Source organism: Hyaena hyaena, unplaced genomic scaffold, assembly GCF_003009895.1.
Source record: "Hyaena hyaena isolate Hyena2069 unplaced genomic scaffold, ASM300989v1 scaffold_812, whole genome shotgun sequence".
NCBI lineage: Eukaryota > Metazoa > Chordata > Mammalia > Carnivora > Hyaenidae > Hyaena > Hyaena hyaena.
This window is the reverse complement of record NW_024081443.1, coordinates 1-25,729: the sequence shown is the minus strand read 5'-3', so window position 1 is coordinate 25,729 and position 25,729 is coordinate 1. Positions and strand designations below refer to the sequence as shown.

Sequence of the window (25,729 nt, the reverse complement as noted above, 5' to 3'; positions counted from 1 at the left end):
TTAAATTCTTTAACACCAAACATGAACACACAAAAATAAAACGCACATTGGTGTCTCACCAGTAATCGTAACTATCATCCCAATTGTCAAAATGCACTAGTAAGCGATCTTCAACAATATCTGCTATGGTTGCCACACACACCAAGGAAGGGTTCTTCCTGTCGACGGCCTCCAGCTTCATTCCAACCTGAAATTCTTTAGGCATTGGCCCATTCTAACACAGCACCAGATGGAAGAAGCACAAAAAGAAACAGGACACCAAAGAGGACTGAGCATGAGAACAGTCTAAGGGGATATCAACACTTACCCTCTGGAATGAAGCCAGCACATGCTAGTAACAATATCTCAGCGAACCGTTACATTCATAATAAAAACCCCCGGTAACTAGCTTTTACATTTGTGTGCAGGAAACTTTTATTTCCCTCCTCCTCACCTTCCCTTTTCAGTTCTTAGAAGAAATTGCATTAATTTTAAAATATGATGTTTACTGAATACAAGTGTGTCAAATAATTTTCTCTGCTTCTTGTAGGCTTTTGAATAGTTTCCAAACATCAGAATTTAGAGAAGCAGTAAAGATAGGCTCTTTAGCACCAAAATTATCATTTACTTTGATGAGATCTGAAAATAGTGGCTTTCTCAATATTTAAGAAACACATGCACTAATCCATAAACAAACTCAAACTTAAAAATAATCCAAATGCTTTTTTTTAGTATCCATACATATTTTTTCATATTAACAAAACAGCAAGGGCTATGATTTACTGCAACAATACTATAACAAACCCCCACTTTTTGTAGGGTGTAATTAGCTGGTTCGGGGATTTAGAAAGTATACATACTATTCTAGAAGAAGAAGGGGGCTAGAAGAGTATTTTCTTCACTGCCTATACTGTGCCCTGCTTTTTGTTTTCCTTTAGCACATTACATTTTTAAAAGCAGTTCCCCATTTCTATTACTCTGTTTCCTTGACACAATTCTAGAGCAGTTGTAGAACATTGATTTCAAGATCAGGGTGCGTGTCCTACAGAGGGACTCGGCCAGCAGGTGGCAGGATGACATTAGGCTTTCCTGCCTTCTTTCCTGGAGTGTGGCCTTACTGTGGGGTGGGGGCAGATAGAGAGGGACTCTGCACCTTACTCCCATTCTCTCCTGAAGAGCTGGTTGGTTGCTGAGGACACAGGGCTAAAGGAGTGTGCTCTACCGAGATCTTCATATGCCCCTTGAATCTGTATGAAATGTCACCCTCTTTCTCGTTACACGTAAATCCAACTAGGCTGGGTTTATTCAAAGTTCACCTTGGTAACTACGGGTCTCAAAATACCAAAGGTAAGTTGAAACAAGTAACTCACTGGAAGCGAAAAGAAACAACACTTCTAAAAGGCATTTTAAATTTTAGTAGGATTTTAATATAAAGTCTTCAACTCTCTGCATCTAACTAAAGTATTTAATTGTACATTTAAAGGGGGAAAAAAAGTCATGCCCATAGGAAATTGACAAATTAAGTGAGAAAAGTCATAGGAAGCAAAGGATTCTGAAAAGATTAAAATACAACAGAATATATAGTGGATTCTAAGACATTTAAGCTCAAGTAGAAATCTGATTCATACTGAGAAAGAAAATACTTACAGAACTCCTGTTTCTGAATAATTTCTTGGGAGCATTTTGCAATTTGCAGGCCTTCAAGTAATCCATCCAAACAAATTTATCTTTCCTATAGCCTAAAAAAATATGGATTGCTCAAAATACCCACAGGATGTAACCATGCACATATTAATATATTAGCCTTCTCCAGTCTTGTCAGAAATTCAGTGTCCTTGAGCAGAGCACAAAAGATTTAAATTAAAATCCCTAAATTGTTTCAATGTTTTTTAACGTATGAAATTCAAAACTGTTGTGACTTCCCATCATGCATGCCACTGCCTACAAATTTTTTAAACACAATTAAGACACGGAATTGGCACCCTGGTAGCCTGATGGGAGTCTCATCTTTTAGTAAGGCTTCCAACATGGACGAAGGGAAGAGACAAAAGTCCCTGAGATGATCATCACCTGAAGAAGCCACGTCACTGAGAAGGTCAGAGATCTTGGTGATGCAACAATCCAGGGCGTCAGGCCCTTGGGGAAATTATAGAAACCCCTTCACAATCCAAAGACCATCTGGCAGCTCCAACTTTCTGGTGTTTATCCTTATGTATTTCCCACTTTTCATTTGAATCCTCCTCTCCATGTGCCCTGAAGTGACTCAAATGGTGCTGGCCCACGTAAGAGGGGCTCAATAAATATTTTCTGATTGACTGTTACACAAAATAAAAGTCAAACTCCTTGCAACGTCTCCCAGGTCAGGTTTACACCCTTCACTTCATCTCCTCCCTCATGCCCTTGCTTTCTCTGCGCCAGCCACATTCACCCCCTTGAGATTTCTCAATGGGGCCAGAGGTTCTAGCACCAGCGTGTTTCCTCTTGCTTTTCTCTCTGACAGGTTTCTTAGCCAAGAAGCCTCCCTGATTTCCCTCACTTCATCCACCTAAAAGTGTGGGATGTCACATTCTCACGCCCTTCCTCAGCACGCTCTGCCCCCTAGCCCAGTTACTTCTTGACACTATAGCTTATCTTTATTACTCCTCTCCCCTCTGGAATGAAAGCCTCATGAAGACAGACATGGTTTATTGTAGTCACGGCTCCGTTCCCAGTGCCTGCACACAGCAAGGGCTCCATAAATACCTACTGAACGAATGAGCCTGTGACCAGCCTCCATGAAATCCGGCAATCTGAGGGATTCTGCCATTAGTCTCAGGGACAGATCTGCCAAGGATAATCTGAGTTGGTTTACTGAGGATGAAACAAGTGTATACTGATTCCAGAAGTGGTACAGTCATCAAATACTCTAAAACAGGCAAGCAGGAGACCTTATACAGAAGTCTGCTGTGCAAGGAAATAGGCCCAAGGGCACCTCAACTGATTAAATCCTCATTTCACCAGCGCACAACAAATAAAAAAGGCTTCAGTCACATCTGCCAGCACCAGGTTCCTCTGGCACATAACAAAAGACAAAGATGAGATTTTTAATTCCCATCAAAAGAAAGCAGACTGTGAAACTGTCTTCTCTTTCATAGCTCCCTGTTTTCCAAGATTTGTTGGAAACAAATGACATACAAATGAACTGAGTTTCCTCCCTGTATGGCACCAGAGACTAAATGAAATATTTCATTTCAATCGTCATAAGAAATAATTTCTTCATTCCTTATAAGGTTTGATAAACTTTATGGGACTCGTAAGATTTTATTTCTGCCTTAGGTACCTCATCAGAAGACCTTAACAATCAGTGGTGGTTTTCTTTTAAAGACTTTCATTCATTTCTAAAAATGGTATCCTTGTAGTCTTACTGCTTTTTGTGGGTTAAACTTTCATTTTGAAAATCAATTCACACCAGGCTCTCTTGTTAGTGTTTCATAAAATGTTGTTAAAATAAAATGAACTCTCTTTCCATCCTGGCTTACCCTTAGGGATGTGCAATTCGTGTTTGGTCTTTTCACACCACCCAACTGGATGAATGTCAGGGGAACCAGCATTGGTCCAAAAATCGTAGCAGCTTAAATAACCATCAAAATGAAGTCTTAGGCGGTAACCACACACCTGTAAAATGGAATGTTTGCAAGCCTTCATTAAGTGCCTCACATTTGAAGAAGGGCACACAAATTAACAAAATAGGCATATATTCTGTCAGTACCATCAACATATTTGAACAAATCCTTCCATCCAAATATGCTTGTATTAAAAAAACAAATTAAGAGGGGCACCTTAGTGGCTCAGTCAGTTGAGTATCCGACTTCGGCTCAGGTCATGATCTCACGGTTCAGGGGTTCGAGCCCCACGTCAGACTCTATGCTGACAGCTCAGAGCCTGGAGACTGCTTCAGATTCTCTCTCTCTGTCTCTGTCTCTCTCTCTCTCTCTTCCCCTCCCCCACTCTGTCTCTCTCTCTCTCTCTCACAAATAAAATAAACATTAAGACAATTTTAAAAAACTTAGAGAGGACATCTGAATAAAGCACAATGCTGACAGACTTTATCTTTTAAGTATCTAGAATTTTTCCTATTAAAAAATTATCATTTTACTCATTCTAGAAATCTGAGGTCAATTTTCATCTCCATCAATCAAAAAGTTTATTTGTTCATTCAATACCTGTCAAATATTGCTTTCGGAAACGCCACCTCCTGCTGTCTAGCTAGGATTCATATCCCAAGACAGTGTAAGCTGAAGTACAGAGCAAAACCCAAATGGACATGGCCTCATTTCAACCCTAAAATAGGGATCTAGCATGCCCAATAAAGGAAATAATAAAACAATGTGGAGTGCATCCTTAAGAGAGGCTATACAAGTTTTCAGAGCTATAATCAAACAAATTAAGTGAATAGTATTTTTTATGTGATGTTATTAAAAATAGAGGGTTTTCATCATTTAAAAAATATAAAATGTTTAGTAAATATTATATTTTATAAGTCATTTACTTTCATCAATGGCTCTTTATTCTATATAATTATCATAAATGCTTTCATTTATATAAATCTATAATTCATGTGCACGGATATTTTCCACTTGCATCTCTCATTAATTCAGCTAAAACTTGAATAATTATGTCTCTTTTAACAGACAAAAGCAACACTGTGGGATTCACTGATTGTCAACAACCTCACATGAAAACCATTTACCAACTGAATTAAGGGTAACTGTTAGTGATAAGGGACTTATTAAAAGATTCATCTTTAGAGAAGGAAAAACTTCATTAAGAAATGTATTTCACCCATCACTGACTAAAATTAATCCATAATGTACTGGAACCTGTTTATACCAGAAAGCACCAATTCATTATTTTCTAAATAATTCTCATCTGTCACTGTGCACTCAGCCCAAAACAATAACACCATCTCTTACCTCAGCTACAGAAAGCACACAGAACACAGATGGATGTCGGGGGTCAATGCCTTCTAATCTCATTCCAACCTGAAAACCATTTTCATGCTCCGGAAAGGATTGGTCCTATGAAATTTCATGATATAACATTAGCTACTGAAATACCTTCACAATTTGATATTAAAGCACTTGAGGTGGCTATACATACAATCAAGAACTTATTGTACTAGTTTGGAAGCCCAGTGAGATAACTAAAGATAGAAGGCTGCTTTTCTATATTTGGCCCACAAAGAGTGTTTGATCATTTTCATCATTTTATCATTATGAAACAGTGCATATGAGAAACTACATGTCCTAGGAACTCCCCATTTATCCCTTTTGCCCATTTTTCCTTAGTGATTTTAAGGAATTCTTCCTATACACTGGAAACAATCCTTTGCTGATTATAAATGATTACCTACTCCAGTCTATGACTTGGCTCTTTATTTTGTTCATGATGGCTTTGTTGTAGAGAATTTTTTTTTATTTTAATGTAGTAAAATATGCCAATTATTTCTTGTAGAGTGTGCACATCTAATCTATGAAGTCCCTCACAACCCTGAAGTTACGTGAACATTCTTCTGGTGTTCTTTTAAAATTTCTGTTCTTTGGGGCACCCAGGTGGCTCAGTCAGTTAAGCATCCGACTTCAGCTCAGGTCATGATTTCACGGTTTGTGAGTTTAAGCCCTGAGTCGGGCTCTGTGCTGACAGCTAGCGCAGAGCCTGGAACCTATTTCAGATTCTGTATCTCTCTCTCTCTCTCTCTGACCCTCCCCTGCTCACGTTGTCTCTCTCTGAGAAATAAAACATTTAAAAAAATTTTTAAATTTCTGTTCTTCATATTCAAATCTACAATACAACTGGAATTCATTTTGTTCTATGGTGTGAGTTAGGATCTATTTTTTCATATGGAAAACAGTATTCAGCAAAATTTTTTGTATAGTCCATAGTTTTCATTATCAGCAAAGTTATCACTGTTATATTATGTTTCTACATATTTGTGGGTCTATTTCTGGGCTTTCTATTCTGTTCATTGGTGTATTTGCCTATATCACATTGTCTCACTTGTTCATAATGACTCTGTCTGGAAAGCAATCTTTATCATACTGAGTTTTCTAATTCAGGAACTTGTTCCCTCTCCATTTGATCAAATCATCTTTGTTTGTCCAAGATGTTTTTACAATTTTCAAACAGATTTCGTATGTTATTAAAATTTTCAAACAGGCTTCAAAACTGCTTTCTTAATTTGTTTCTGTACACCTTTAATGTTTATTGTTGCTGTAAATGGAATCTACTTTCTAATAGACTGTCTAATGTGTTCCCATTCATATTATTTTCTTTAATACCAGCTTTGTTTCCCAAAGCCTTCCTAAATTATTATTACTTTTGAGCAGTTTTAAGCAGATTCAGCATTACTAGCCAATTTATTCTTAATTGCAAATAAATTATAAGTATGCTAATAGAAAGTAATGATTAAAATCTAGTAGTTATATTAGATCAAGAGCTGCTTTTTAATCACTAATTTTATTGCTATTTATTACTGGTTACATATTAGTGTTTATTTTTAGGGTGAAATTTATTCTTTTGAGGAAAAAATCTTTTCATTTGGATATAAAGTCAAACTTAAAAGTTGCAAGAACAAAATAATACAGAGAACATGGATAGCCTTTGCCTAGACTCATTTATTCTTAACAAGAGTTGAAACCTCATTTGTTTTATCATTTCTGTCTGTTCCCTCTCTCATACATGTGTGTGTGCACAGATATAGATATACACATATACATACACATGTACATGTACTTATGATGTTTTCTGAATCATTTCAGAGCTCTTTCCCCTAAGTACTAAATGATGTTCCTGAAGAGTAGGCAGTGTACATTCCCTAAGAACAGGCACATTCTCGGGGCGCCTGGGTGGCTCAGTCGGTTAAGCGTCCAACTTCGGCTCAGGTCATGATCTCACAGTTCGTGGGTTCGAGCCCCGCGTCAGGCTCTGTGCTGACAGCTCAGAACGTGGAGCCTGTCTTCAGATTCTGTATCTCTCTCTCTCTCTGACCCTCCCCTGCTCATTCTGTCTCTCTCTCTCTGTCTCAAAAATAAAAAAATTAAAAAAACAAAAAAAGAACAGGAACATTTTCTTATGTAACAACAGTTCGGTTATCAACTTCAGTAAATTTAACAGTTATATACTGTTAACTAATCTCCCATTCATATTCCAATGTTTCCAATTTATCCAACAATGTGCTTTATAACATTTCCCCTCTACGGAGAAGGATTCAGTCTCAGGTCAGATATTAAATTTAGTTGACATTCTCTTTAGTCTCCCTTAATCTGGAACATTTTTCATAGTAATTCTTTATCTTTTGGAACATGGACATTTTTAAAGAATATAGTCTTTCCCCTCATACATTTTGTTAAATAGAAAGTTCCTCATTCTGGATGTGTTGGATGTTTCCCCGTGATGAGATTCGGGTTATGTATTTCCTGCCAGTATGCTTCTTGGGTGATGATGTGTTCTTCTCAGGAGATCTCATCTGGAGCCACGTGATGAAATCCATGGCTCCTCTTGCTGGTGATGTTAATTTTGATCACACAATTACAGTGTTGTCAAATTCCTTCACTATACGGTCACGTATAAAACACACATACACATACATAATAAACATTGACACATATGTGTACATATATGCATACTTACGTATATCTTATAAATCTCAAGTTCAGACAGATAAATCTAATCTCAATCCATCCCTAAAGGGCTTGTTCTGCCTTTTTCCATTCATTTTTGTCTTTTTCATTCAACCAGGTCCACACGTGTACTCATATGCTAAATTCTATGTCATATCTGTTATAGCTTCACCATTTCACCCACACTGCTATGCTAAACAGCTCTAGAGAAAGATTTCAGAATTTGTTTGCAACTCTCCCTCATTCCCTGCCATCCAAGAATGGGGTATATAGTTAAAACCTGTGTTCATATACTACTTGGATTCATGTTTCTCTCTCTCTGTTTTAAAAGTTTTTTTTAATGTTTACTTATTTTTTGAAGGAGAGACAGAATGTGAATGGGGGAAATGCACAGAGAGAGAGACACACAGAATCTAAACACGCTCCAGGCTCTGAGCTGTCAGCACATAGCCTGATGTGGAGCTCGAACTCATGAGCTGTAAGATCATATCCTGAGCAGAAGTCAGTTGCTTAACTGACTGAGCCACCCAGGCACCCCTGTTTTTCTCTCTCTTTAGTGCAATTATGGTATTCATTTGAAATAAGGTTGAGTTCATTGATTTCAATGTGCTTTCAGTTCTTAATGATTTATTTTTATTTCTTAAAACATAAAATGTTAACATGCTTCCAAAAGTAAAGCTATACAAAAAATTCTCAAAGAAGTGTCTCTCCCTCCCGTATCCTATCCACCTCTTAGAGGTAACCAACCTCGCTGTTTTTGGCCTAACCTTCCTGGATTTCATTTTGTAAAAATAAACACTTAAGTTTATGTTTGGTCTTATTTTCCCCTTCCTTCTCACACAAAAGTTAGCATACTATATATACTATTTTGCACGTGTCTTTTGTCACTTCCTACCAGCCCCTGGAAACCACTTCACATCAGGTCACGGTGACTGTCCACATTCTTTTTCATAGCTGTGTTTTACTCCACTGCGTGTAGGTTTTACTCCACTGCGTGTAGGTGCCATAGTACATACTCCATCCTTCTCTACAGCTGGGTGCATGCCTTTTTTACATGAATATGAAATTGTTTTTATATCTTTATGAATTGGCTTGCAAAATGTCGTTAAGAACATTCACAGATCATTTTAGAAGCTTCCAAGGAGAAACTTAAAGGATGACAAACCCCAAAAACGAAATGGCAAGAATGAATGATTTCTCAAGAATATCTTATTTCTGCAAAAATAAATGTCATGTGTGTGTTTAATTCCCCCAGCCTTCTTCTCACATCAACTCTGTTTTCCCGCAGATTGTACATAACAGGTTTTGTGTGACTGCCTCCTGTTCGCTGCTTTGAAATTTCTTGGTTAACTTCAAAAGCACTGCACACACATACATGAGCATACACACAACACTGATAAGGAAGTGAAGGGGAAGGCGAGACCATGGGGAGTATATTAATAACACAGAAAGGAAATTTAAGAAGGTGTTAAAAACCAAGAGAACATTTTCATGTTTTAACAAAACTTCAGATACAAAACTGGGGATGGGGAGGAACCAGTATTATATGGAACAGACTACACCTTTTTTTCACACGTGAATGATAAATTCAAGGCACTGACAATAATTCACAGCCAGGAGTTAGGAAGATCAACATTACTCTTCCCAGCTTTTTCAGAGGGTTTCTTGAGTGAAATTTGAGAGCTTTAGATAACATTGCAAGGGACGCTACATGGTTAAAATGACTACAGCATTCTTTGGAGGGTTTCAAATTAAAAACAAAACATCCATTTTAACAACGTGAAAGGCAGCATTTAGTGAGAAGGAGCATTGTCCTTCATCAATCTCTTTTCTGTTTAATGCTTTATTCATAGCACATTTAATTTTTTACTTTCTAAATATCATACATTTTATGAACATAACTGATAGCCATGCTATAAAATTATATTTTATGATGACAAAAAGGAGCTGGAATCACACATAAAGCAAACAATAGTCTGTTAAATTCAGTCATAAAAATCATAAGGTTTGTGGACCTGGAAAAACTTTTAGAAATAAATAAACTCAAACCCAGAGAGATTAAGAGACTTTCTCAACGTCACACAACCTGTTTAGCAGCAGATTGTAACTAAGGACCCAAATCTTCTGCCAACTGTTTGCTCTACATCAGGGGACAGATGTGGAAACTGAATGAGAGAAACCGAACCTGGCTGGAGGCCGTGGAAGGGCCTCAAGGGCATTCCCAAGGGTGCACCACACACTCTGAGGTACAGAAGTTAAGCTGTTTTGTCTTGGTCTTTTTTTTTCCCAGACAGTTGCAAAATAATGACTTTTGTCACTGTTGATAGAGAAGAGGAAGTACGCACAGTCCTATACCACATAGCAAGAGCAGGCGCAAATCACACACTATTATTTAAAAATAAGATGAGTCAGAGTATTATGCAAAACAGAAACAAAACCATGCCCAAAGCAAAGCAGACAGGCTAGGGGCAAAACTCCTTTATGAAGTGTGATGCATAAGACACTCTTTATCGCATGTGCGTTCCATTGGGTCTCTGCTCCAAAGTCACAAACATATGGCATAAGCAGCTCTTGGACACTTGGTAGATATGAGAAATTCTGGACCTTTTCCTCTGTTTATCATGGAGACTGTCATTACAAGAACAGAAAGATTATGCTCATAATGATTATTTTTGAGTCACTCTACAGACTGCAGCAGGTTTGTGGCTATCAGCACCAGCAGACCATGAGCTGGATATATGTTACAGAACAGTGTCGATTATCTAAGTGCAAGATCCTATCTGAATCCACAGGCATTCTATTTTATTCACAGGCAAGAGTTGGCAGTAGGTGGTATTTTCCTGATCTGAATTCAGTATCAGAAGAAATGGGAGAAATCAGGCATGCAAGGGGATCAGGCACTTAGCACATGGTTTTCATAGGCCACACAAAGGACTGGTCCAGAACCAGAGGCCCCTGCTTTCCAAACTTTCACATGCCAGTTGTCAAAGGGAAATTGTATGGATTTTATATGCAGATGATATATCTCTTACAACAACAAAGATCACCTGCTTATGAGTCCAGTGATCTTCTTCTTCCATGGTTTATCTCAGCAACATCTTTAAAATCTCAAACTGTATCAATGTGTCTCCTAGGCTTAAATGTCACAATTTTAAATGTGACAGGTAAGATGGCAAGAAGTCTTATGTAGCCAAACTGATATAAACAGCTTGACTGCAGAGAATTTAACTCTTGATCAACACCGGATGATTTTTTTTTACTCAATGGGGGAAAAAATCAATCATGTGAGTGGGAGCGTAAGAAAATCATTCAAATACTACTGAAGGGAACATAAACATTCTCCTAAGACAAATACAACCAAGGAGAAGATACGAGAGGTAGAGAGAATCAACCTGCCAGGTTTTGGGTGTGATATTCTTGTTGACTTAGCATTTGATAAAACAAAAGGAGTCTGACTTTACATTCGATCAGAATATCCAGGACAATACACGTCTATGTGAAGAACCACCAAACACTTGCTATCATAGCCAATAGCTTATAATAGGTACAATTATCTCACTAAACAAGCTGAAGAATAAGGAACAAGAAGGGATGTGTATAGGACTTGAACTATCCTTTATCATGCCATATACAGAAGGCTGTTATACCGGTACCTACGTAGTACTAAACTCTGGGCCAAATCCTGTCCTAAGCACTTTAGAAATACCAACTCATTAAATCATCATAAAAACCACATGCAATGGGCATTGTGTACATTTTACAGACAATGAAACTGGGGCACAGAGGTTATGTAATGTGCCTGAGACCACAGTGTGTGTGTGGCTTTAGTGTATGACTGAGTGGTCAGCATAGTAGATCAACATCATCACACTCACTGACTAAAGACTTCAACAATTCTTAAACTTTTAGTTTATAATTAAAATGTAGAATGAGTTTTTAAAGTATCTTAAACTGGTGATCTGAATATGTGCTATACAACCATTAAATGATCCCCAAATGCCATATGAGAATTTAATACAGATTAAGGTGGCACTTTAAGTCAGAGGAGTAAATGTAACTCTCATTTGGACAAAGGACTATTCATCTGGGGAGAATAATGAATGATAAGCCTACCACAGCAACATACGCAAAACTAATTTTTATAAGCATTATTCACATCTCTGCATATATGCAGACATGGAAGTATATACATCAAATCACTTTGAGCGGCTTACCTTGAGAGGGAAGCCAGCAGAGAGAAAGACTCTTATTTTTATACTCTTCTGTCTTGTTAGAATTGTTAAATGGCATTATAATTATTTTTAAAAAATCAGCACACACACACACACACACACAATTAAGTGATGATGACACCAGGTAAGCAGACAGGACATAGGTCCCAAAAAGTCTTGTATGTCTTGTTAAGGAACTTTCAGTTTATTCTTAGTCAATGAAGCACCAGAGAAAGCTTTCAAGCAGAGAGGAGGAAAAAAAAATCTTGCATTCTATAAAGATCTTATTAGTGGCAGTATGGAGAATTAACTTAAAAACTAGCAAGACTAGAAATAGAAAAGATGCTTCGGGAGGCTTTTAATATTTACCGATAACTGAGAATTTGCCATGTGCCATGCGTAGTACCTAACTCAGCTCATTTAAGGCTTAAAGCTCACCGTACTGGAACTATACATCTCCACGTCACCTATGAGGCTCTGAGATGTTCACAAATACCCGACTCGTACAGCTAGTCATTCAAAAACTGGACTGCAGATTCAAACCAGGGTCTGTGTGCTGAACTGCAAGTTACATTCCATTCCAGAACACTGTGGGAACAGGTGACAGTGAGGCCCACAGCCAAGGCAGAGCCAGAGCTGGGAACAGGCGGGAGGGGCAGGTTCACTTGCCACACAAGAGACAAGACGGGCAGCACCTGATGACTCACTGGATGTTGAGGACAAAAAAGGCAGGGAATTTTAAACTGACACCCAGGTTCCAGGCTTGGAAGAAATACCCAAATTTTCCATAATGTGATAATTTTTACTTTGATAATGTTATCAGTATTTCCTGATACCTTCAAGGACTTTACAGACAGCTCATGGACAATGACATTTTTGTACCTACTTTTCAATTCCAACTTTCTGGTGCATTACTAAAGCTTCAAAGCCCCCCTCCTCCCCCCGGTGCAGTATCTTGCAATGAATCTTTCATCTTTCAAGTCTATTCACTGCAAATACTGGCAGACTATGAGAGGTTATGAAACTCCTTCCTTGTTTTCTCCTCAGGGAGCTTTTTGATTTTCACCGGAGCTAACACTAGGAACTATCAGGAATATTAGAATCCCTCCTGACTTCCTCTTGTTTTAATCACAGAGAAAATGGAGATCTTTACTACATCTAAATCTATAGATAGACACACATAAAGATACATATATACACACACACACTCACACATAGCATCCAATCACATACATATCCACATATGCTTTTCTATTCTTACCTAAAGTACACCTTAATGTAGCTGTTTTTAAGGGTGGGGCAGGAGCTGGGTTCATGATTTTAATGGTGGAGCAAGATGGGCATCTATGGTGTCTTCAGGGATTCTAGAAGCCTCCTTAAAATTTTGTGTGTAAATGAATCTAAGCACTTCTCTAAGGAGATTATCAATAGCTTTCATTAGATGTTCAAAAGGGTCTCAGACCTAAAAAAAGATTAAGAGCCACATGGCTGTCCTTTAAGGGAATCTGTCATTAATCAATCCACTGACTAAACAACATATTTAGGAGTCTTCGCTAAGCAGACAAAGCAGTTCCCCACAGCTGTTCATCATGGATATACAGGCCAGGAAACAAGGCATGTTTCAAATCCTGCTTTTTCAACTCATGCCTATTTTTGCCATCTATTTGTTAGGCTAATGGGGAAAAATCATCACCTACATAATTAAACATAACTCGCTGCAAGACTTCAGTTAAGATGGCAGTGAAGGATGGATGATTGTGTATTTTTAAACTCTCATTTTAGAGACTACTTCCTTGTTATTTTGAACATTTTTCATAGATTAATTCTGTATCCCAAACTGCTGCCAAGATTATACCAAGAAGCATTCTACAAAAAGAGAGCACAGAACTCATGGCACAACAAAAGTATTCTTCAATACGTTAGTGGATATAATTCCTACTGCTTTTTTGTGAATCTATTCTACTATAATCTCAGATGCTAAATTCTCCTTTCTTCAGAACTACTGACCTTGTTGGTAGTAAGAAATTTGGCTGGTGTGTGTGTGTGTGCGTGTGTGTGTGTGTGTGTGTGTAAATCCAGTTACCCTAACCTACCCACTGACTGAATTATACTCTCAGAAACAAAAAGAAAACACATACAGAGTGGGTGAAATACTGTTAGATTTAGGCAGCTTTATACCAACAAAGATCTTCACGAACAAAGAGAAGGAACCCACACAGTATAAAGTAAAGAACTGCATAGAGACAACTTTTAAAAATAACTTCTGAATCTGTACGATAATTCATTGGCCAGCACTCAGTAGACCCCACAAATCTCTGAGTGTAGTGTCTAAAACAAAAAGCCCACGTTTGTCCCCAAATGACTAAACCCTTCGAGGGAAAAAAGACAAAGATATTTCTAATATAAATTTGCTTTAACTGAAAGAGAAGAGCTGTGGAAACGATCTACTCTTGATTCTGAATACCACTATTTTCTTCTTTTAATTTCTCTGAACATCTCTGAACATGACGTTCTGCTTCCAGCTGGAACTGTAGATAAGCAGACTGTACAAGGGCTCCGAGCCTACCCCACCCCAAGAAAGAACAGGCAGCCCTGCTCAGACCATCCAGCCTCACTACTTCAGATGTGCTAAACCATTTCCCAGGCCGCTAGTACTTTGAATCGCACCATTACAGAAAAGTGGATTCTAAGAATAGGAAAAATATCTGAGTTGCAAGATCAGGATGTATCTTCAGTTTTGCCCCAGAACTTAAAGCTTTAGAGAACATGAGAAATGAACATGAATGAGAATTCTCTCTGTTCTTCGGAGTCCCAGCCATTAATCAGCTTAAATGACTTCACATTGCAAGGTGTCTAGTTTTAAAACACACTTCTTTCTCTGCCCTCAATATGCCTTATGATTTAAACCCCAACCAAATGTGTGAATGTAATACACACAGTATTTTTTTCAAAACATGTCTTTTCCCTAGGAGAACTCTTTTTTTTAATTTTTTATAATTTTTATTTATTTTTGAGACAGAGAGAGACAGAGCATGAGCGGGGAAGGGGCAGAGGGAGAGGGAGACACAGAATCTGAAACAGGCTCCAGGCTCTGAGCTGCCAGCAGAGAATCCGATGTGGGGCTCTAATCCACGAACTGCGAGATCATGACCTGAGCCGAAGTCGGACACCTAACGGACTGAGCCACCCAGGCACCCCTAGAACTCTTTTTTTAAATTTATTTATTTTTAAACTTAAATCCAAGTTAGTTAACTACAGTGTAATAATGATTTCAGGAACAGTATTTAGTGATTCATCACTTATGTGTAAGTGCTCATCACAAGTGTCCTCCTTAATGCTCATCACCCATTTAGCCCATCCTCCCACCCAACACCATTCCAGCAACCCTGTTTGTTCTCCGTATTTAAGAGTCTCTTACAGTTTGCCTCCCTCTTCGTTGTTATCTTATTTTTCCTTCCCTTTCCTTAGGTTCATCTGTTTTGTTTCTTAAATTCCACATAAGTGAGATCATGTATTTGTCTTTCTCTGACTTATTTCACTTAACATAATACACTCTAGTTCCATCCATGTTGTTGCAAATAGCAAGATTTCATTATTTTTGATTGTCGGGTAATATTCCATATTTATATATTTATATATAAATTTATATATATATACACACACACCATATCTTCTTTATTCCTAGAACTCTTAAGTATCAGTGATGTTATCTTAAAACTGGGGGCAGCAAAATACATACAGAAGACAAAAAAACAGTAAAACAAACAAGCACACACTTTAAGTGTGTTGACAGAGCATCTGGACAGATGCTGATTCTAAGCACATCAGAATTCACAGTATAATGGGGTATTTCATTTTTCTTTATACAACTACCAAAAAAGCCATGCATAGCCATCAATGTGGCTGGTGATTAGTATTTAAAGTATTACCTAAGGAGGATCTATATTAAAACTACAATAGGGTTCTCAGTGATTAGCAAGTAATTTGGAAGCATGTTCAAAGCACACACACACAAAAAAAAACCTTGACATTTGACTGAATTGTTTTGGTTGGAAAAGTCCTAGTTGTCTGAAGTAGTTCTACAGGGGGTTATAACAAATATGAATTTTCATGGCAGCATCTTTCTGCACCTGCAAAGCTAAACACAAATCCAGACTTATCAAAAACAAAACACAGACACAGGTTTTTCAGATACTATTTACTGTAATGGCATATTTAAAAAATAGATTTTTAAAAATATAATTCAGGTCTGGGTACAGAAGTTAAATTTAGAGAGTGTGTGTAAGCTATTCCTTTCACTTGGACTTTGTAAGGAACGCTGAGAGAGAACAAGAGTGTGTTCAAATAAGACTGTAATATCTGGGGCCATTAGGAGGTTAAATTAGAAAGGTGTCTTTGTTTCCCAACTAGCTCCAGTCCTTTCCAAAAGAACCTCCCAGAGCACATCATCCGGCAGATGGCTAAAATTTCCTTATCAGGACACAAAGTATTTCCAAAATCATAACAGATTACCACAGATTTTAGAGATGTTGAGTGAAAGAGTACAATACAAGAACATGTTAAGTAGTGTTCAAGATAAAGATGTTGCTAAAGGAAGCAGGGGGAGGAAAAGTAGAAACACCAAAGTCTACATTATGATTTTGCCTTGCTTTAGGAGACAAAGAAGAGCACATGAGGAAATATATCTGTTTTCCTCATGAAGATGGAAGGACCAGCATCACAACAAGAGTAGAAGATGTGGAATAGCAGTATCTTCAACACTAATATTTCGGACGAAGCTCCAGTGATAGGTGGTTTTCAGACGTGACACTCACCCTGAAGCACAGAAGATCAGGAAACTGAGATGGGACACCTCAGTTGATAGGCCATGCTTGATGGTGTGGTCAAGTAGAGGCAAGTCCCAACAAGGATGAAGTGTCAGGAGACTTGATCCTCGCTAGTGTTCTGAATAATTGCTGTCAGAAAGGGCAGAGAAGGTTCTGGAGAGAGCAAACAACTAGAATATTAGAAGTGTAATTTTAAGAATTCTTGCATTTGGGCACCTGAGTGGTTCAGTTAATTATGCCTCCAACTCCTGATTTTGGCTCAAGTCATGACCTTGCAGTCCATCAGGTTAAGCCCCACATCAGGCTCTATGCTCACATTGCAGAGCCTGCTTGAGGTTCTCTCTCTCTCCCTCTCTCATGGTCTTTCTCCCACTTTCTCTCTCTCTTAAAGTAAATAAATGTACATTTAAAGAAAATAATTCTTGCATTTAATAAAATGAACTACATGTCAGTCACTATATTTTGCTAAACACTTTATATACATTTTATGTAATTCCATAAAAGTCCCTAAGAAGTGAGAGATATTATCTGCCACTTTCAGTTAAAAAACTAAGAGTCAGAGAAACACATCAGAGTCCTTTTTCTATTGAGGGAAGAAAAGTTGAAAGGACTTAATGAGGCAGCACATGTCCAAGCACCAAGCCAATTAAAGATGCTCAAAAGTACACCTCTTCCAGAGAATCACAAAGCAGAGAGGAATTTTTAGAAAAGAAAGAAACCCAGTTAGTCTTCACAGAGATTATAGTTCTGCTCAGAGACAAAACACACTTGCATGTAATCACACAGAACGACATAAGAAGCAGTCAGACACACTATGTACACAAATGACAAACAGAATCACAATTTACAATAATCATTCCAGCGATAAAAATTTGTTACAGCTGCTATGGAAATGAAGTGGGGGGCTTACTTCTAAATGAAGGCAGTAATGGTAGGGGCCAAGAGGAGGAACTGAAGGGGCAAAACCTGAGCAGACTGGATTGCCAGACATCCTTAAGCAGAGAGAGCAGGGACAGTGGATGGCCACAAGGCAACAAGAGTAGAGAGCCCTTCCCAGGGATGAGGAGCCCATGAAGCAGACTCACACAGGGAGACCAGGAAGAGGAACGGCTCTGCATGTTCTGAGTGTAAGCCTGCTGAGGGCCTCCCAGAGACGGAAGCCAGAGGACCAAGAGAAAGGTCTCTTGGAGGTAACGGACTCCACAAGGTCTAGGTGGAACTCGAGTTTACAGGATGGAATTTAGGGGATGCTCCGGGAGCCATGCAGAGTGGAGCCTTAAGCTGGAAGCCCAGGAGAAGAGGAGGACTTCCAGAAGCGCCTGGTGAGGAGTAGCTGGGAACGCACAAAAGCAGCAGCTGACTGCAGATAGAGTCCTGGAGCAGAGAGGGTATAAGCCTGACATATGTCTGGCTTTGAAATCCTGGGGGTCACTTCTGCGGGCACCGTTTGAGCAGTGGTGGGAGTAAAAGGGCGAGGATGCAGTGCTTGGAGGGTGGTAAAGTTTAGAAAATGAATTAAAGAGAAAATGCAGGCCAACGTATCAAGACGCTAGACCAGACTAAGGAGATGAGCTATCGAGGGGAGGGCAGGACCAAGGGACAGCATGCTTTCTTAAAGATGGGGTAGATAGGCATACTTAGGTTCTAGATACAAACGTTCAGAGGGGAAGGCAACTTACATACAAGCAGGTCATGCGATGACTGATGGGTAGTAGATGAATTCTCTCTGAAAAAGCAGAAACTGGAAGGCTCCAGAGCACAGGTAAAGGCACGAGGCGCAGGAAGACTTTTTCCAGTCCAACTTAGGAAACAGGTATGAACAGGGGTGAGTGACAGTTTGTGGCAGGAAGTGGAGGAAGGACACAGCACATCCACCAAGGGAGTGACTCCTTCTGCTGGGAGGGAGGGCGGGCAGGTGCCTGAGAGAAAAGCCTAGGAAACAGGCAGCGCTGGGACTACGGATGGCCCGGAAGGATCCCCAGGCACTGCCCTCTCGGCAGACTGTAGGTCTGCAGGGCCGCCAACCTGCAAGGCTTTCTGGTTCTCCTCCAGAGTGCCTGAGGCTCAGATGCAGAGGTCAGAAGGCACACAGGATTCACCCAGAGCCGGGGTTTGGGCAGGTATGTTATCAGGAGAGGATGATGGGGACAAGGCAGTTGAAAGTCCTGGAAGAGAGTGGCTGAAATGATGGAGCCAGGGGGCCTAGCCTGGCCAGGGGCAGATGTGAAGCCAGAAGGAAGAAAAAGGACAAATTCAACAACCACAAGTGTTAACGAAAGAAAAAACTGGCACTTTGAGAATAAGGGGGAAGAAAAGGCTGCACTGACAGTGGACAGACCACAAAGTGGGATTTAAAGGTTCACAGTGCAGGGACACCTGAATGGCTCAGTCAGTTAAGCCTCCAGTTCTTGATTTTGCTCAGAACATGATCTCATAGTTTGTGAGTTTGGGTCTCGAGTTGAGCTCTGTGCTGACAGCTCGGAACCTGCTTGGGATTCTCTGTCTGCCCCTTCCCTGTGCGTGTTCTCTCTCTCTCTCAAAAATAAATAAATAAACTTAAAAATAAGTAAAGGTCCACACTGCAGAAGACATTTGGTTCTGGTCTATGCAAGTGTGTCGTACAGCAATGGACTGTGCTGGAAAGGAGAGTCAGGCCCCGGGGAAGGCTCTCAAGGTACTAGGTACCATAAACCTCAAGGGAGGAAGGCTGGGTACAGAGTGACAAAATACTAAGGGGCAGGCAGGAGGCAGGAGGAGGCTGGGCCCACTGACCCTGGAGGATGGAGAGGTGGGTGTGGCAGAGGGGAAAGTGCACTCTCAGCAAGCAGAGGTTACAAGGAAGCAGCTGTGCATGCTGACTGGGGAAAGGAGAGACCCATGCATTGAGCTAAGGACAATGCATCCCTTGTTTTACCACAGGGGGGTGCTGCAGAGGTCACAAGAGAATAACAGGAGGGGGCAGGCCATGAGAAGTCACTCAGGCCTGGGCCAGATCAGCCCAGCAATGGAAAGGTGATGGACCTGTGGACAGTGGCTTCCCGACATAGCCATGTCCTAATCCCTGAATGTACGAATATTCGTGTGTTTGTGAATACATGTGTATGTTACAGGGCAAAAGGGATTGTGCAGATGGGATTAAGTGGAGAACCTCCAGATGGAAAGGTTATCCTGGATTATCCAGGCGGGCCCAATGTCATGACAGCTCTGTCCTGTCATCCTTGCAGGAGGGAGGCTGAAGGACCGGGGGAGGAGATGTGACCATGGAAACAGGTCGAAATGATGTGGGCCCACAAGTTAAGAAACGTAGACAGTCTCTAGAAGCTACAAAAGGCAAAGAAAGAGATTCTCCCCTACAGCCTGCTGAAGGAACATAGCCCTCGACCCATTTTAGACTTCTGACTTCCTCAACTTTAAGATAATAAATTTGTATTGTTTCAAACGACTGGGTTTATGGTAATTTGTTACAATAGCAAAACAAAACAAAAAAGAAAGAAAAAGAGAAACAATTCCCTTGCTATATAAAATTCAAACTACAACTATATACTATAAAAGACACATAGAGAAGCCTAAGGGTTTTAGTTTTTCCATGACAACTTTCATCTTGTCCTGAAATACCAATCATTTTAAAATATGCAATTGTCTCTAACCTGCAGGGACCTAAAGCCCACAATTAGCTTATCTGCTTGGCCACCCAACATCGGCCGGGGAGACAGGAACATCTGCTGAGCATAAAAAACAAGAGCTTTCCGGGCCAGTGACGAAGGACAATGGTGATGTGTGGCTTGGGGGCCAAGGGCGCTTTAGCACAGGGGCAGGAGCTGCACTCCCGCCATCAGACTTGCCCCAGAGGGCGGGGGCAGGAGCAGGTGGAGGTCCCATTTGCTATGGGCAGATTACACTGGGGGCGGCACCTGCCTCCTTGCTAGTCCTACACTGTCTCCTGACCTTCACTCCCACCAGGATGAGCCGGGCAGACAGAGGCCGCCAAGTCCACAAGTCAGAGTGCACAGGCTGGGACAGCTTTGTGAAAGAGAAGGGTCTTGGGGGGACATGGACCTACAAAGGAAGATGAGAGAACAAGAAGAGACACACAGGCCTCACACTTGGATAATGACTCAATAGTGTGTGCATGGACCAGCCTGTCAGGCACAGAAAAAGTTCTGAGTGAATGTGCACCTGCAGAGGGGGCTACACGGTGGGCACTTTGATCCCGGCTGGCATTTTTGAATTTGTGATGGGCAACAGGGTGGGAGGAATGCTTTGGGAAGATACAGAGGATGGTTAGATGACTGGCAGGGAGAATATGAGAGAAAAGTTTTAGAACCAACTTCAAAACAAAAGAAAAAAGTATTTTAGTGTGTGTCAAATCAAGATAGGTGCATTTCCCAGTAATGAAGACAAAATGTTTATACTTTTTCTGACAACAGAAGGTGTTTATGTCCTTATAAACTCACTACCCCAGATGGTAAAATAAATCATAAATTATGAAGAACTTCACTTTGTCTTGTACAAAAAGAAATTCAAAAGAGACCTATAGATATGAAAACCTTGTGTGCAAATAAAATTGGCATATGCTTTTTAAAAAATACATACACACTTTCTTGGTTGAATGCATGTCTGTTTGCATGATGGAACTGATCATGTGTGTGTGTCTCTTTGTCACTGGTACATCTTCTAAAACCTGAATATCAGGATGGAATGATATATTAAAAGTAAAGTAATATTTAATATCTTTTTAATAGTTTTCCATTCAGGATATGCAAACTATTTCATTTTACTTCCAACATTTCAGCTTTTTCTCAAAAGCTGAAGAGTTCCATCTCAGCTAGCTGAACTGAACACCTATTATTATAATATTTACACAATTAAAATGGACAGTAACAGCCAAGAGCACAATGCCAATCCGAAACTGAGTTCAAGCTGATCATCCTTCTTAGGAGACTGGCCTTTTTTATTCTCTACTGAAACCTATTTTCAATTATAAACCACGTTACTTCAGCTTAGAATATAACTGTCCAGTCAGAGTAACACTGTATCTTGAGCACAAAGGTCTACAGTCATCAGGATAAATCAGACGTAATGACTGGTAAGCTTCCTTCTCCTCATTCAGGGACGGATCAGATACCACCTCTGCACGGAACACTCAGGAAACTCATGACTCGTACACTCCGCTGACAAGAATGTTCTATCTCATATTGTTGTCACATTATAGAGCATATCTTACATCCCAACTAGGATGGCAAGATTTTAAGCAACCATGTCATAAACTCCTTGGTGTTTCAGTCCCAATCTTACATGGTACTTTGTACAAAAAGGGCTCAAAAAACATGAGTAGCTTGACTGTTAACTCATGAGTGAAGAGAAAGGCATGTTGACAGGTCAGACATGTCCACTTTCTCACATGATAACGCTTTACGGTCACTTTCAGAGTCAACAAAAGTTAGAGTCCACAAGCTCAAGGAAGTCACATTTTAAAGTCACATTATTAACCAAGGAATCCTCAAAGCCTGTGTCGCCTACTCACTGCTCATCTCTACTCAGTGGACAAACTCATGGATTCTGTTTCCACCCTCCAAAGGGAACCCACCCCTGTCTTTACATGCCACATGCCCCCTCCCTTAGAGCTTGCCAGTACCTCTTTCATCATATCTCTATAAAGCCAAGGAAGAAAGTTATATGACCCATAATCTATTATTACACAGTTCCCAATACTGCCATATGAATTTATTTCAGGAACAGAAATCTCACATTTGCCCCTTGGAGATGTTTTAGTTAATGCTCAGTCACAAGGGAACATCGGGGGAGAAATTCTCTGTGCTGCTGGTGTTCTTGCACTAAGTGATGTGTCCTAAAGGAGAAACTGAGCAGTAGTGTTAACACACTCACTGGCCAAGCTGATGGAAGAATGCAAGCACTGGCCAGAACCTAACAGCTCTCTGTCACCAGCTCTGGAAACGAGAGCACACTTCAGCTTAACACCCTAACATGTGATTCAATCTGCAGTGGAAGGAGAGAGGATCCCGGCCTGGGGACACACATACACAGGTCTAACTCAGACACTGCGTCACTCATGGCCAATTTTGCCACATGTAAGTTCTGACTTCAGTCAGTGACTGTTCTCACATTTTTGTGGCTTCTGGCTGCTTGCAGCAATTCTCATCCTTGCCCAGCCACCAGGTTACATGCCTGGCCTGTGTCCTGTGGTTGAACCTCACACACTGAACCTATAAGCCAATCTGCCCTTTGGGCTCACAGCACCTGACAGGCCTTAGCTGTCTCCAGAGCTGGCCCACTCCACCCTCCTGAGCTGCAGTGACCACACAGCAAGGGCGCAAGTTGGACCCAGGGACAGAGGGAAAGAACAACTACAGGTTGCACTGGATTTCCCCAAAGTAGCTCTAAGAACCTATGCTCAGAAGTGACAAGAGGATACCCAGAAGTTGTTCAGCAGTGACTGAACATGAGCACACCGAGAACAGACATGTGAGGAGACATGAAAGAGAAGGAACACGAGACCCCCACCTAAGGAACTCATGTGCTTTTGGTGAAGCAAACACCTTAGGTGTCATCACATGACAGTCTCATCAGGAGTCAGCAGGTCGTTGACTCCTGAGCAGGGCCTGCTTGGTCTTACAAGCTGCTACCACACTGGACCTCTATCCTGCATCTAGAAGCCCTAGGAGGCTCTCAAGCTCCAGTGTGCCAGGCCCCAGCCCCTGAGGGTCTAACTCAGTGGGTCTCAGGAATACCCACACGTCTGGGTTCTCCAAAGGTCCGTAAAGGCATCTGATATGAAGACTGGGTTGAGCAGTCGGGAGGTGAGCTCAATGGGAGAGTGCGTGTTTTGCATGTACGAGGCCCCAGGTTCTACCCCCGGCATCTCCAGCCTCTTCATTTCTCTAGGAGCCGTTCGTTTCTCTCGATTGAGCTATCCTAACTCCTGCCTCTTTACTCCCTGGAGGCTTTTTCGACAGAAAACCAAACACATGACCTAAGACACTCATCTGGGGAGCCTGGGTGGCTCAGCTGGTTGAGCGTCCGACTTCAGCTCGGGTCATGATCTCAGGTTCGTGGGTTCAAGCCCCGCATTGGGTTCTGTGCTAACAGCTCGGAGCCTGGAGCCTGTTTCAGATTCTGTTTCCCTCTCTCTCTGCTCCTCCCCCACTCGTGCTCTGTCTCCCTCTGTCTCAAAAATAAATTAAAAAAAAATTTTTTTTAAAAGAAGACTGGGTTGAGTACTATTCAGTATTTCTTAAATGTGAGCTACCAGAACTTGGTTTCTCTTTATTTCCCTATTTGCTTCACTTCTTCTCCCCCATTGTATTGATATCTCCAGGATTAAAATCCCTAGCCCTTTGGCATTATAAAAAGTACTACATATAACTCGAGGAATGTCATGGAAAGTAAAGCAAATAAAAAGTATTAGCATCTTGCTGTAGGTTAACATGCAATATAATGATGCACATCTGATGGAATTTTTTATATAAATTCCACTGAAATACTGAAAACACAGACCAAGAATAGAAAGGGTAGCAGACGATTTGGTACCATGGGTAAAATGATCCCCTGAAGCTGCCAGCCTGCCATGCCGACAGCCGCTTGGTCAAGCAAGCACACGCAGGCTGCTCCAGGCTGTTGGAGTCCGGGAGAACATGATTTAGGGGGTTTCACTGTCTCCTCCAACATGCTGCCTGCCCCACCACTTTCATGCAACACACTAAAACAGATCCCTCAAACCTGAGCCTTGGGTGGGCATGTGCTAGCACTTAGACTAGAACTTTCTGTTTACTAGGTGCATGTGGCATCCAATGTCCTTTACGTGTGCAACCAACTGAGTCCCGCAACAACCCAAGGAAGTAGGTATGGTAATTTCCCTATTTTACAGGAGAGGAAATTGAAGCACAGAGAAACTGAATGACTTGACCAAAGTCACAGAGCTGGGAGGTGGGAGCACTGGGTTTCAAACCCAGGTATTCCAGGTATTCCAGCCCAGAGCACGCATTCCAAATCACAAAGGCTTCTATAGGCGTTATGCTATTTTCCAGTAAGACCTGCAAATCAAGTAAGTTGGTATTCTAAGTAGGCAAATGATTTCTTTTTAATTAATTCTCTACGTGTTCACTCCTTGCAAAAATGTACAACGGTTAGTGGTTCACCTTGGAAAACAGTTCCACGGGTGCCGCTATAGCCTTCTGTTCGGTCAAGTACTGCTCCCAAGACCAAGCTTCCTGTGCAGCCACTGAGGGGACTGGAAAAGAAAACACAGTGACTTTTCTTGAAACAATTAGTGGCAGAAAAATAATATTTAATCAAAGATAAACCGAACAAGCAGGCTGCTTAAATAATAAATAATAAGCAAACAAACACATAAATAATAAAACCCATATCTCTCACTTTCTGTGAGCATTTAGTAAAATCATCTAACCAGTCCATCTTCAGCTTCTCCTGCTTTAGAACAGGCCTGGGAATATATCTCACCCTCAAGAAGACCACTGATAAGCACTTAAAATGGGTGGCCTCTTACTCCTCTCAAAGAAGAGTCAACAGGTTTTCTAGAACATGATTTGGTTCATTTTAGGGTAAATGACCTGAAAATATCTTTATAATCTCCTTTCACTTTCACACTTCTTTTTGGGGTGGATGTCAATAAGCACAACCTGTCGGAAGGCAAGGTGGAAATATATGCCAAACACCTTAAAAATTATTTGTATATTTTGAACCAGCAATTTGCTTCCAGGAATGTCTTAATGCAATTATAGCAAATGTGCCCAAGTGGCAAACACAAGGGTTTTTATTTTTTTTTATTTTTTTTTATTATTTTTTTTTATTTTTTACAAATAGTTTATTGTCAAATTAGTTTCCACCTAACACTCAGTGCTCATCCCCACAAGTGCCCTCCTCCATGCCCATCCCCCCCTACCCCCCACATCCATCAGTCCTCAGTTTTTGTCAGCATTCAAGAGTCTCTCATGGTTTGCCTCTCTCCCTTTCCCCCACCATTTCCGCCCTTCTTCTCCCCCTTGTTCCTCCGTCAAGTTCCTCCTAATCCTCCTAT

At 40.6% G+C, this 25,729-nt stretch overlaps 1 protein-coding gene across 1 annotated transcript in view; it reads right to left on the bottom strand.

Moving 5' to 3' along the window:
* The window catches only part of L3MBTL4 (L3MBTL histone methyl-lysine binding protein 4), a gene marked incomplete at its 5' end in the record, with an annotated part of 293,576 nt that extends 268,654 nt beyond the window's left edge, over nucleotides 1-24,922 (bottom strand). Inside the window, 5 exons of the mRNA XM_039219339.1 lie at nucleotides 60-214; nucleotides 1,627-1,718; nucleotides 3,498-3,633; nucleotides 4,932-5,036; nucleotides 24,831-24,922. Coding sequence (XP_039075270.1) covers nucleotides 60-214; nucleotides 1,627-1,718; nucleotides 3,498-3,633; nucleotides 4,932-5,036; nucleotides 24,831-24,922 — 580 coding nt within the window. The remainder of the gene's footprint in view (nucleotides 1-59; nucleotides 215-1,626; nucleotides 1,719-3,497; nucleotides 3,634-4,931; nucleotides 5,037-24,830) is intronic.
* Nucleotides 24,923-25,729: the final 807 nt, after the last annotated feature.